Genomic DNA, 13,578 nt, shown 5'->3' with positions numbered 1-13,578 from the left:
CAAACTTTTAAAAACACACACACACATTTAAATGAAGCAGGGGGGAACCTGTAGGAATTCCCTATGTCACTTTTCAATCAAGGACAATGGGGGGGGGACAGGGGAAAACTGTAACTGATTGTACATTTGTTCCTATATTTTATTTTATTTTTTTAAAAAAAGGTTATGCAGAAAATGAACAATGTGAGCACATAAGGCTTTCTGAATGCCTACAACACTGGAACAATAAAACACATTCTATCTCAGTGAACAGTCACAGTAAAGCTTTTGGAGATATGCCCTGAGAAAAAACTGGCTTAGTTTGGCAGTAATGAGAAACAATGATTTTCTATTATGAGAATGCGCTGTGGTGAACCTTGGTCTCATGCAGTCATCCTCGCATCTCCTCCCTTCCACTTCTAATTTTTAAACTAACCACAGTTTCCTATTATGTGCTAACTGTGGCTTGTTCAGACTATGATTAATGAGAACAAGTCAGAATCTGGAACCACTTTGATCCTGATTGGCTATCATTAAAATCACAGATTAAACAAACCAGTTTCCCGAGTCAGAAGTCTTGGGGAACTCTGGTTAGTTTAAAACAGGGGTGTCTAACCTGTGGTCCTCCAGATGTTGCTGGACCCATCAGCCTCAGTCAACAGGGTCAATAGTCAGGAATGATGGGGTTTGTAATCTAACAACATCTGGAGGGCCACAACCTGGCCAATCATGATGTAAAACTACTACTTTCCATCCCTAGGTTATGAAACAGAAAAGGGGAAAGAGGAAGCAGAAGTACACTCATTCATTTAGTGGGAAACCATGGTTTACCCACTAAAGGAACTAGACTACTGTTAGCTAGTCACAATCTATAACAGTAGCTGCAGGGTAGGCGGGGACTGGATAAGGCCCGTGGGACTTGTTTATCCGGCCTGCGGCGACCCCTACCACCGCCCACTGCTGCCTGCTCTTACTGGTGCGGCGCGGGGACCCACTTCTGGGTCGGAGGAGCACCAGAAATAGCTTGTGCACATGCGCACGGGCCTCCTCCAACCCGGATGTGCACTGGAAATAGTGTTTGCGCACGTGTGGGCGCATGCTTCTCCGACCCACCGCGCGATTGTCGCTCAAGACACTGGCCCGAGGCAAGGAAAGCTTGGACCCCTGGCCTAAGAGCATCAGGTGAGAAAGCACGAGTTATGGGTTCAAGGCCTGTTCCTAAAATGATTTCCCCCTCTGTTTCAACATTTGTTCACTCTCAATATTTGTAGTGTAACTTCCAGCTAACCAGGATGGGCAGCTACATAATGAGAAAGAGAGAGAAAGAGAGACAGACAGACAGACAGACAGACAGACAGAGAAAAAAATACAGTGGCTAGAATGTTAAACTGCACTACTCAATTTAAATTACATGTTTCAATCTCATGCAATAGTCCTGGGAATCTCCACCCAAGGAAATGCTGCGAAATAAATTTCTAACACTTACAGTTATGCCAGGAATTATTTATTGGGGGCTGAATTCCATACATATACTATTTCCAAATTATAAAGTGGCACTTTAAAAAATGTCAGTCAGTGGCTGTCATCTGAAATATTTTGAATCAAGCCAGCTACCATGCTGAGCAGGTTGCCACATCTAGTCTACAGTAACTGGAACTTATTCCTGTTGCAGTCAAATAACCAGATAATATGAGAAAGAGTGAGCTGGTGAGTTTGCCGTACCTTGAACCGCCAAGGCAGCTAACTTTATCCCATGTTCCCGTGAAGATCGCAATCGTCCATCAAGAACATCTTTTTTTACCTGCAGGTAATACTGATACCTGTAAACAAGAGATACAGCAAAATGAAACCAACAGTATCTACACTTGGGATTCCCCTCACCCCACCCCGAAAGAACAAATAGATTGCTGGGCAATTACATTTATACCCACACATTCTACATGGTTTGTTGTGCATTTGAACCAGAGGGGAGAGTGCTTCAGGATGGAAGAGAAATACCTGTTCTAAATTCCAGGATTCTCAACTGCATGCAGAGCCTACATAGCAGACTCCTATGCAAGTTTCCTCAGGCTCCCTTGTGGTCAACGGGACTTACTCTTGCCTTTTCCTGCTGTGATATATCAAAATCCAACCAACACAGTGCTCCTCCAGATACAGTCCTCCAGATACAGGTTGAAGTAGCTTCGGGTTGAGTGTTTTCGGGTTGCGCTCTGCAGAGACCCGGAAGTAACAGAATGCGTTACTTATGGGTTTCGCCACTCGCACATGCGCAGATGCTCAAAATGATGTCACGTGCATGCGCGGAAGCGGCGAATTGCGACATGCACATGCACAGACACGGGTTGCGTTCTGCTCTGGATGCAAAAGGGGCTCCGGAACGGATCCCGTTCGCATCCAGAGCTACCACTGTAGTCTGCTTAATAAGCATTCATCCTGATTTACTTTCACAAAGGCTTGTGTGGAGGTTGTACCCACTGTTCACTGAGCATTCATTCTAATACATATGCATGGGAGTTATATAACAATGAGCATTCATCATTCTCCTCCCTGTTCTGTGTTTACAGTGGTACCTTGGTTCTCAAACTTAATCCGTTCCGGAAGTCTGCAAACCTAAAATTTCCAGTATGTGCTTGAATCTGACCCTGAAAATACTGACAGTCTGGAGGCTGCTAATAATAATAATCTATGAAGATGTATTGTAAGAAATCAATGGAACTCTCTAATAGGTTTTCGAAATAGTTCCTATGGTGTTTTTGCAAGATGTTAGCTATGAGTCTGGAGAATCTAAAAAATGCCTGCTGAAAAACATTTGTTTATTGATAGGCAAAGCTCTTCTTCTCATTCTCCAGGGCCACTGAAAGATAGAGATGCAGGAGCTGGCCGCTAGACAGCACCAAAGTTCCGACCAAGCCTGAATTCTCCAGCTTGCTGCACAGTTGTGACATTATAATTAAGAATGCACTTAGAGCCTGGCTGAACACTGGAAAAGGCTGGGGAGTTTCGCTACATGCTAAATTTCTGAAGGCCTTTGGGGTTTGTCTAAATTAGGTTGCCTGGAAAGAAAACTAAGCCTGAAGTATGTGAACAGAAGACCTTCCGTTAGCAATGGGAGCAGAGTTTTCCCTGTTTTGACTGTACATATAATCGCTGCAAGGCTGCCAATCTCATTTCAACGGGTATGCATGGGAGTGGAAAACAAGTCCAGGCAAAGATGGAACTACAAGATGGTGGTTTCCCTTCAGCAGAAAACGTGAGTTGTAACCTTACGCACCATCAGATGCATATCACGGCATTTACAATAACAGACTAGAGTTGCACTTGGGGAGTAGAACAGGGCAAAAGTTTTAGCCCATCCAAGTGAGAGCAGCAAGGCGGAACCATCTCTTTCTGTCTGAAGCCCTGTCACATTTTTTTTAATCCTCATTGCTGTACCATGGAACACATATTTAAACAGCAGCAGTATCCATTAAGCAGTGACGCTTGAAAATGTTGTTCAGTTATTTTTAAGCAAACCGACCAGCGTAACTCCGTTGCCCTGTTCTGTTCATAGACCATGTCCGTGTGACTAATACATGAAAGGGGTTAGAGCAGGCTTCCTCAACCTCGGCCCTCCAGATGTTTTTGGCCTACAACTCCCATGATCCCAGGCTAGCAGGACCAGTGGTCAGGGATGATGGGAATTGTAGTCTTAAAACATCTGGAGGGCCGAGGTTGAGGAAGCCTGGGTTACAGTCATTCTAGAACATTCTTTCTCACCCCCGGATGTTGGACCACAACTCCCATGATCCCTAGCTAGCAGGACCAGTGGTCAGGGATGATTTGAATTGTAGTCTCAAAACATCTGGAGGGCTGAGGTTGAAGAAGCCTGGGTTAGAGTCATTCTAGAACAGCCTTTCTCACCCCTGGATGTTGGACTACAACTCCCATGATCCCTAGCTCACAGGACCAGTGGTCAGGGATGATGGGAGTTGTAGTCCAACACCATCTGGGGACCCAAGGTTGAGAAAGGCTGCTCTAGAATGCCATGATTGTGGGGTTGTTGTTGTTTTTTAAAAAAAGAAGCAGCTCAGGCATCAGAGATGGGCCTTGCTGGGCCTCTTCAACTCCACTTTTTAGCTGTTCTCAAGGAAGTATGAAGTAAAAAAGCTGAAAGCATCTGCAGAAACATACACCATACAGAAACACTCAGTGGAAGATCTTAGTTTGTTGACATAAGATGGGTGAAACAAAATGGCCTGCACTAATTTCTGTCTCATACCATGGGCTGCATGCTGTTTTTTCACCTGTAAGAACTATAACCGCCAACTGATCGATTGAGCAAGTACAAATTGGGTCAAGCACAAGCGCAGACCAATGTGATCAAGTATCAGGTGCTCACACCATTCTATCAGGAGGTGTGTACCACACAATGTGGGAAATTGGGCCTTTAGTGTGGTGGTACCTGCCCTCTAGAACTCCCTTCCATCAGTATATGGTTTTTTCAGTGCCTGCTGAAGATGTTCCTCTTTCAAAAGGTCTTCCAAAAATCTTTATGTATGTGCTGTTGCAAACTTCTTTTTCATAATGGTTTATAACTGTTTTTATATATGCAATTGTTTTAACTATTTGCAACTATTATATATATGCTGTTATACTGTAAACTGCTTCAGGATGTCTCATGGGAAGTGATTCATAAGTAAGAACTTTCTAGTGTTTAAACTGATTAAGTTTAGGTACATCTGCATAACATCAAAGCCTCCCCAAAAATAATTGTTATTAAGTATATTTTATTCAGATCACTGATATATTAACAATTATTCCAATTAACAGCCTTAAATTAATAACATTACAATAAACTAAAGATAGCATAGGGTTTACACTGCTACTGAACTTATTATTCCAGAACATCTAAACAAAAACAAAACAAAAAACACACCCCACAATTGCTCTATAAATTTATTGGGTTGATTTACACATATTCTGTTATAGTAGGTTAAACTGATCATCATCACTATGGCCCAGATCTTTTTGATTCATTCAAACTCTGTAGCAGGTATGTTCTCATTCCAGTTCTTTGCAGTCACGGCGTTTACAGCAGTGGTAAGCTTAATTTCCACTTCTTGATCATTTCTGAGGAAACGTATTTTAAATAAATATATTTTTAAGATACTAAAGGAACTGTGTGGAGTAAAGAAACCAATATGTTTGAGGGGAAAGGCCATTACCTTGCTATAGTAATACGCAAGGATGGAAACAGTTGTTGTCCTCCCTCACAAATAATAATAATAATAATAATAATAATAATAATAATAATAAACACCTGTATGCTTTTAACTTTCAGCTCAATCCATTAAAATTAGCCTCTGCTGAATAATCAATGGAAGCTTTTGCTAATCAAACAAGCATTCCAGCTGTCTAAACCTTGCAGCTTTACTGTGACTGTAGGGTGTTTCATCAGCACAATTAATTCCACTTGCAAAATGGACCTTTCCTCCCCTCTCTCTGTGTGCACCCCCTGCCTCCCCCAAATCTGTTCTGGAAGGTTGGGGAAAACTTCAGAAAAGATTTAGGGTGAGAGGAAGGGGGGGGAGTTCTGTTGCACCCGTGCAAATCCTTGCACTGATGGAGCTTGTTTCTTAGCGCTACACTGGATGCAACCCACATTCTAGATTCTGGATGTCTCCAAGCTATGCTTTCAATTGGGTGTATTTGAAAAAATTAAAGGAACGTGCTTAATAGCAGCTTATAATATGAAACACGCATCTTGGTTGCCAGCACGGTACAACTCCTTTTAAATTCCTCTCTATTACGTAATTACTGGATGGACGGGTAGCCTGTTAATTAAACAGCCTAGACCTGTTCCCATCCTCCTGGTAATTTCTCAGGGATTTGAATGGTTTTTATTTTATTTTTTAAAATGAAAATGATGCCGAAGAAATATTGATTCGGCGAATCATAGAACTAATGAACATTTTCTTAAAATGTAGCAAGTTTGGGATGACAGGCATCCCAGTCCCTAGCAGCTTAAAGATAGCAGTGAATTGCGAAACAGGAACTGGAGTAGGCTGATATGTGTGTTATAAGAGAGGCAGTGTGCTGCGGCAGCGAGAGTGATGGGCTAATACCAGTCCAGAGAGACCCAGGTTCAAATCTCCAGGAAGCCACAAAGCCTGCTGGCTAATCTTGGGTTGCGGACTTGCCCTCTGAGTGGAGAACCATATACGCTTCCCTGAAGCTGTTAAGAGATAAGTAAGGCAAAGGGACCCCTGACCATTAGGTCCAGTCGTGGCCGACTCTGGGGGTGCGGCGCTCATCTCGCTTTATTGGCCGAGGGAGCCAGCGTACAGCTTCCAGGTTGTGTAGCCAGCATGACTAAGCAGCTTCTGGTGAACCAGAGCAGCGCACGGAAACACCGTTTACCTTCCCGCCAGAGTGGTACATATTTATCTACTTGCACTTTGACGTGCTTTCGAACTGCTAGGTTGGCAGGGGCAGGGACCGAGCAATGGGAGCTCACCCCGTCACGGGGATTTGAACCGCCGACCTTCTGATCAGCAAGTCCTAGGCTCTGTGGTTTAACCCACAGCGCCACCCGCATCCCTAAGAGATGCGGATCCCTAAGGGATTCTCTTAGGGATCCCTAAGAGATGTTAAGAGATAGGCAGGATAAAACAATAATTGATAAACAGATCAGGTTTAAGGCAGTGCCATTGGGGCAGGAATGCCAGCCTTGGAAAGTGAAACTGATGGATGTGCTCTCGCTTCCACCTGTTTGGCTACTTCTCACCAAGATAGTAATCCTGAGCCTGCATACCAGTTCAGAGGACTGTCCATCATGGAAACTGGCAGCAGGGTTTCAGACAGACATCATCCACTACACATCTTATGGTGTGAAATGGTTGGGGCAATATGTTTTTCGCACCATACCTCCGAGATCTCCTCTCTTCTTTGATTCCGGGCTCGTTCTCTCCTTTCCTTTGTTGAGGGGGAGGGCGCAGGGTAAGGGTTGGGGACCTGCCATCACCAACTGGGAATTAATGTTCTCCCACAAATCTTACTCATTTTTGTCCTCAACAGATTTCAGGTTTTGGATGCACTAAATCATTTTTTATTGATATTTTTTGAATAGGTTAGTTGCTTTACTTGCCTGGGGCAACCTGAAGTGCCTTGCAAACAAACAAAGAGAAAGACAAGAAAGCCCCCATATAGATACATTAAAACCAAGGCAAAAGAGACACTTAAAATAAATGTATTAAGATTAAACCTTTGGGGTGTTTTTTTTAAAGGGGGCAGTAATATAGCCTGTGCTTTTGCAACAAAATGGAAGGCATGTCTCAACCCAGTCCTTAGTGCCTGCCCTTGAACTCTTGAATTAATTAAAGCAAATTACAGGGAGACAAAGTACAATGCATAAGCACACCAAACTCCCTTCACAACCACCTATTAATCAGGGTTAATCCAAAATACCAGGAGATTCAGGACAGTACCAGAAACATGCAGGTTTTGGGTTGTTGGTTTGTTTTTTTCAAACATCACACACACATTTCTGGAATAGCCTCCAATTCTTTACTCCCTTTTCAAAGACATTCTTGAGCATACCTCAGCTGAACTAGGACCATAAATTGTGGCAAATCCGAAACAAGGTGACAGCAATTAAAAAAAAAAAAAGCACAGAGGCCCAATGGGATTAACCCAATTTGTCAAGCTTGGAAAGGAACAAGGAAAAGGCAATTTAAAAAGAGAAAAGGCAGCTGAAATGAGTGGGGCAGGAAGCAAGAGGGTGGGGGAAAGAGCATGCTTTCCTTTCCTTTCTTTTTTTAAAAAAGTCCCAGCTGAACACCATGTGCTTCTTATAATTAGAGTGCTGAACAGTTTGCACTGGGCATTGGCTAAGTCAGTGCCTGCCACTCGAAATAATGGGTTGGAATTCTCAGCACCCTGCTTTCCCCTGCTGTGAACACTCTCTTCCCAGGGTCTTGACTCTTGATCTTTTATTTGTGTTATTATTTGTAAAAAAATATTTTTTATTAAGAATTCAAACAAAACATATTGTCTTAACACATATCATCCTTGATCCCCCCATTTCCCCCCTCCCCCCATAAAATAACCCCCCTCCCCTCCCCTTCCCCGACTTCCCTCAGCTCCAATCTCTGGTTTCTCTACAGATGCTATTCTCTGCATGTTACATAATTGTATAAATCCTTAATTTGTCTGACTGATTATTGTCAATAAAAATTTTGTGAGTGTTTATTCAAAACCTGCCAAGGAGTCCAGTTCACTTTGTTGTTTCTTTAAGTACTTTGTAAAAGGTTCCCAATCATCTTTAAAGTCACAGTTATCCTTGTCCCGTAGTTTATGAGTCAATTTTGCCAATTCTGCATAGTCCATCAGTTTCTCTTGCCACAGGTCTTTAGTCGGGGTATCCTCGTTCTTCCATATTTGTGTTATTTTTAATACAGGAAGAGCCCTGCTGGATCCAGCATGCTGGTCTCAAGGTGGCCAACTAGGTGCCTGCAGAAAGCCAAGAAGAGCACCCTCCCCACTTCAGCTCCCCAGCAGCAACTGGTATAAACAGGCATAGCTGTGTAGTGGACATAATGATATCGCTCTCACAGCTAGTTGCCATTGACAGTTTTATCATTCATACATAGCAGCTAAAGGGGCCCCAAGTATTATTTATGAAAGAAATGTCAATTTAGCACTACAAGGCAATGCTTTATATGGGGAACTTGAATTGAAAAGTTTTGGGTAACTGGGATTCACGTGATGGGGGTCAGACTATCCCACAGACAACTTCCACGCACGGTAAGGAACACAGCTCACCATAATAGAGTTTAATTGTGCCAAGCCACACCAACTGAATCATCCCCAAATATGCTTCTGCTTGCTCTGAAAGGGACATGCCACTAACATTACAGTGTGAGGGAAAGAAGCTTGGGTTACATACTGAAGCAATGTGAGTCAACAATTTGAAGATTCCTCTGGTATTCAGCCAGGTTAATAGCCAAGTCAGATGATGAGATTCATGCTAAAAGAATCTTAAGTATATGGCAAGCAAGGCCAAATGTTAAAAATGAGATGCGCTGCAAAGTCTTCTTGTAAAAATGCTTTCAGTACGTGGAGCGCGTGGAACCATCCTTGGTGGATCGTTCCTTTACAGTGGTACCTCAGGTTACAGACGCTTCAGGTTACAGACTCCACTAACCCAGAAATAGTACCTCAGGTTAAGAACTTTGCTTCAGGATGAGAACAGAAATCGTGTAGTGGCGGCACAGCAGCAGCAGGAGGCCCCATTAGTTAAAGTGGTACCTCAGGTTAAGAACAGTTTCAGGTTAAGAACGGACCTCCAGAATGAATTAAGTTCTTAACTCAAGCTACCACTGCATATTTATCATTTATTTGTTGCCCATGGAGTAACTTACTGCAATCCTTTTGTTTTTTTCCACATTTCAAATATGTGGTCCAGAACAAGCGTGATGCTGAAAACCATGGCATGCCTGATTATTATTCCCATTTTACAGGTCAGGATTTGTTTCAAATCTTCCTAAGCTGTCTTTCACGGCTATGTAGCCTTCCCAAGACAACTTGCGTTAATAGCAAATGCACAATTTTAACCGTAACACTGGAACATATGATTCAATTTTTTTTTTAAAAAAAGAGTCAGCTTAAATAAGCCCAATGCAATAAAATTCAATAGCTACCAATAAACCCCCCCGGAGGAGAATGTGCAGCAAAACCTTCAAGTAAAAACCAGGGGAAACAAATGAGTTTTAAAAACTTTCCTAAAAGACCTGAGGCAGCCCATCATATATATCTTGGAAGGGAACTCCATCACTGAAAAGGCCCAATTTCCAATGTACTCCTCTTCTTTTGTGCCGTGATTCAAAGTTTGAAGCAAACCTCTGTTGGCTGTTTTGTATGCACTGGGAAACTATGAGATGCACCTTCCTTGCAAAAGTGAAGTTGAATTGCTTTGATTCTGCTTTGGTTCCTTGTATGCAAGGGAAATACACCTTAATTTTGAAAGTTCACATAAAACAGCAAACGATGGTTTGCCTTGAATGAAGAAAATAGACAGAAGAGAGGAGAGAGGGTGAAAGGAGGAGAAAGCATGTGAGCCTGAGACAGATTCTCACAGTGAAGCGACATATTATCTTCCAGGTTGTAAGCAGTTTGTATAGAAATTGGCATGATAAGCCTCTTTTAAAGTCACTCTTACTTGGAGGCAAGTCTTACTGTACTGAACATGACTTACTCCTAAGTAAGTACAGTGGTACCTCGGGTTACATATGCTTCAGGTTACAGATGCTTCAGGTTACAGACTCCGCTAACCCAGAAATACTACCTTGGGTTAAGAACTTTGCTTCAGGATGAGAACAGAAATCATGTGACGGCGGCAGCAGGAGGCCCCATTAAGCTAAAGTGGTACCTCAGGTTAAGAACAGACCTCAAGAACAAATCAAGTTCTTAACCTGAGGTACCACTGTATGCATGGGCTTCAGCTGTAATTATGTAGAGATGCCCTTTGCAATCCCAAGCCAACGTGGGTCACCTCTCAAGAGGGGTTATGTAAAAGTGACATCCTTGCACCCAGCAGCTCGCGCCCAGGTATGTTTACAGCTCACTACAACGCTAAGCTCTGCAGAAACGCCACAGGTCTGGGCAAGCGAATGGAATTCTTTTGTGACTTGTAGGCTCAACGGTGTTGTTAACTAAATCCCAGCTTCAGAATCACCTGTGCAACAGGATTGTTTTCAAATTATACATTCGGTTACCCTCCGACGACCCGATTGCCTTCGGGGTTGGGTACGCTGGCAATGGAGTCTGCAGGCACTGGGGTGTGGTGTGTCATGACCCCGCTAGAGGAGTCCTCATCAGGGAAGAATCTGGTACGATTCCTTTTAAAATCTCTGGGAAGAGGGATTCAGTGGTAAAGCACTGTGGGAACTGTAGTTCTGGGAGGGGAACCGGAGCCTCCTAAGAATTCTTGATGCCCTTAACAAACTACAGTTCCCAAGATTCTTTCGGAAGATGTAACTGTTCAAGTGATGTCACAGTGCTATCAAGGTACAGTGCGGACGTAGCTTAAAAGTAAACTTGGCAGAAATTCTCCTTCATTCCACATGCAACAGGGCAGGAGGGGAGAGCATGTGAATGCAAAGCTTTGCCTGAGTGTAGCACCTGTTGCTTAAGGTTCTGTGCAAACCAGCGACATTGTTATCCGACCTGGGCAAAGACTAAGCAAGTCCTTTTACTGTCAGAGTCAAATGTACACTGGCATTGGGTCTGCTCACTGGTGTAGCTTGATGATCACACTGGAATGTTGCTGTGCCAATAGAGGCTGTGGAGAGATTGAACATCTCATGAAATTTTGAGGATATATTTATATTTCCCTTCAAATTATTCATCAGCCACTCTCCAGTGAATTATTTGAACGCCCTAGTAGAACAAAGCTGCATTCATTTACGTTAGTTACCCATTCACTGACCTCTCACAGTACATAAATTCCTCACTGTTAACTACATGGGGGTGGGAGAAAGAGGGGGGGAAGTTAATCATATTCGGATAATTATCTTTCTCCTCCTCGCACAAGTGGGAACTACCATTTATTTTTCTGCGTAGAAGCATTTGCAGAGATGCTTTTCCTATTTTCACTTGAGGAAAAATTACATCCCCATTACAGAGAAATCTACAGATTGTAAAACCCAAAAGGTCAGGGCCACTTTAGTTATTTCAAACAAGTCATGCTGAAAATGCCTCGTACAATTAGTAAGTTGTCTCGTTTTAATTATTGCTTTCATTTTTTCCCGTAACAAAGAGGGTTAATTGAACTCTGCAAGCACTAAGATGCAAGAAAGGCGCAAAGGAAATTGTGTCACACTTTTCAACTCCCATCTTCTTTCAGGCTCGTTTGCATATGACAATGGTTATGCAAATGCAGCTAATTACATTAAGCTCTCCCTCAACAGTTTATACAAGGGATGGCCAGTTCTTGAGTTCATGGGAATGACTCTGCAGCCCTGACGGAAACCCGGGGTCCATACTTTGCTGCAGAACACAATTCTCTAATGGATCATCAACCTCTAAATTCAAACTGATGTTGTCTAAACAGTAATGGATTCACAATTCTGGGGCTTAGGCAGCATAGGAGTCATCACTGGGATGGAATGGTGGCCGAGGAATGCAATACGTGGTTCCAATTTAAATATAATACAGCCAAGAGAGGGTAGTTCTCAGATACAAGAGTGAACTTCAAGATGCAAAGGGTGCTAAGTGGGTATGAATGCAAAAAATAAGGTCCCCACGTGCAATGGGGCTCCCCACCCCATCCTACCCGTGTGCCCCCTAAACCTGTTCTGGGTTTTCTCCCCAACCCTCCAGAGGCAATTTCAGGGGCAAATGGGGAGAAAGTCTGGACCTCTAAAGCCCTAAACGGCCTCAGTCCAGTATATGTGAAGGAGCTTCTCCACCCCCATTGTTCTGCCCGGACACTGAGGTCCAGCGCCGAAGGCCTTCTGGCGGTTCCCTCACTGCGAGAAGCCAAGTTTCAGGGAACCAGGCAGCGGGCCTTCTTGGTAGTGGCACCTGCCCTGTGGAACACCCTCCCATCAGATATCAAAGAGAACAACAACTACCAGACTTTTAGAAGACATCTGAAGGCAGCCCTGTTTAGGGAAGCTTTTAATGTTTGATGCATTACTGTATTTTAATATTTTGTTGAAAGCCGCCCAGAGTGGCTGGGGAAGCCCAGCCAGATGGGCAGCGTATAAATAATAAATTATTATTATTATTATTATGATGATGATGATGATGATGATGCAAGCGGACCTCATTCACGCACATGACAACTTAGTTAAGAACATACAAATAGCCTGCTGGATCAGGCCCTCTAGGCCAGCACCCCGGTCTAACAGTGGCCAACCAGTAGCCCAAACAGCCTGACTAAATAAAGCAATCGTGATTTCTTTCTTCAGCAGGGGAAGGGTTAAGTGGCCTATAAATTATTAAATTAAATTAATAAAACATATAAATAAGTATTACCTTATCTTTACATACCGCTACCACCTGACATAGGGAAGGGCTGTAGCTCAGTGGTGGAGCATCTGCCTTGCAACCTTCACAGGGCTGACCCAAGACATTTGCGCACCTGAGGCGAACCACAAAATGGCATCCCCACTCCACCAGGGAAGAAAAGGCGAGTGAAAGATGTACACCAGAAACAGGGGGTGGGGAGAAATCAAATCAACCTTACATGACTGTTGAAGGCTGCTGTGGGGTGAAAGAGGCCTGCTCTGAATCAAGCTGGGTGGGTGCAGACTCCAGAGAGCAGGCCCCACCATTTTCTCCCTAAGGATGGGCCAACACTGCCTCCGAGAGGTGGCATTGTGGGGGCTGTCGAGGAGGTGGCAGATCCAGCCTCGAAAGAGCATGCTGCATTATTGTCTTGGAAGATGTTTAGTAAGGCCAATTCTGGGGTGATTTCTAATACCTGCTTGGTTATTTTACTTATTTCTTGTATGGTTGTTGTCCAGAGTAGTTGGATTTTGGGGCACTCCCAGCACATGTGGAAGTATGTGCCTGTGGTGATACACCCTCTCCAGCATTTTGGTGAGGTTCCTG

General features: G+C 43.5%; 1 protein-coding gene across 2 annotated transcripts in view; it reads right to left on the bottom strand.

Annotated features, from left to right (window-relative positions):
* Positions 1 to 13,578, bottom strand: part of PTPN14 (protein tyrosine phosphatase non-receptor type 14) — a 106,814-nt gene that overhangs the window by 38,056 nt on the left and 55,180 nt on the right. For both annotated transcript variants that reach the window (XM_053383192.1, XM_053383193.1), the window contains exon 4: positions 1,702 to 1,799. In XM_053383192.1, the coding sequence (XP_053239167.1) occupies positions 1,702 to 1,799 (98 nt within the window). The remainder of the gene's footprint in view (positions 1 to 1,701; positions 1,800 to 13,578) is intronic.

The sequence above is a fragment of the Podarcis raffonei genome, chromosome 3 (genome assembly GCF_027172205.1).
Source record: "Podarcis raffonei isolate rPodRaf1 chromosome 3, rPodRaf1.pri, whole genome shotgun sequence".
NCBI classification, from domain to species: Eukaryota; Metazoa; Chordata; class Lepidosauria; order Squamata; family Lacertidae; genus Podarcis; species Podarcis raffonei.
This window is presented reverse-complemented; position numbering and strand designations above follow the sequence as displayed.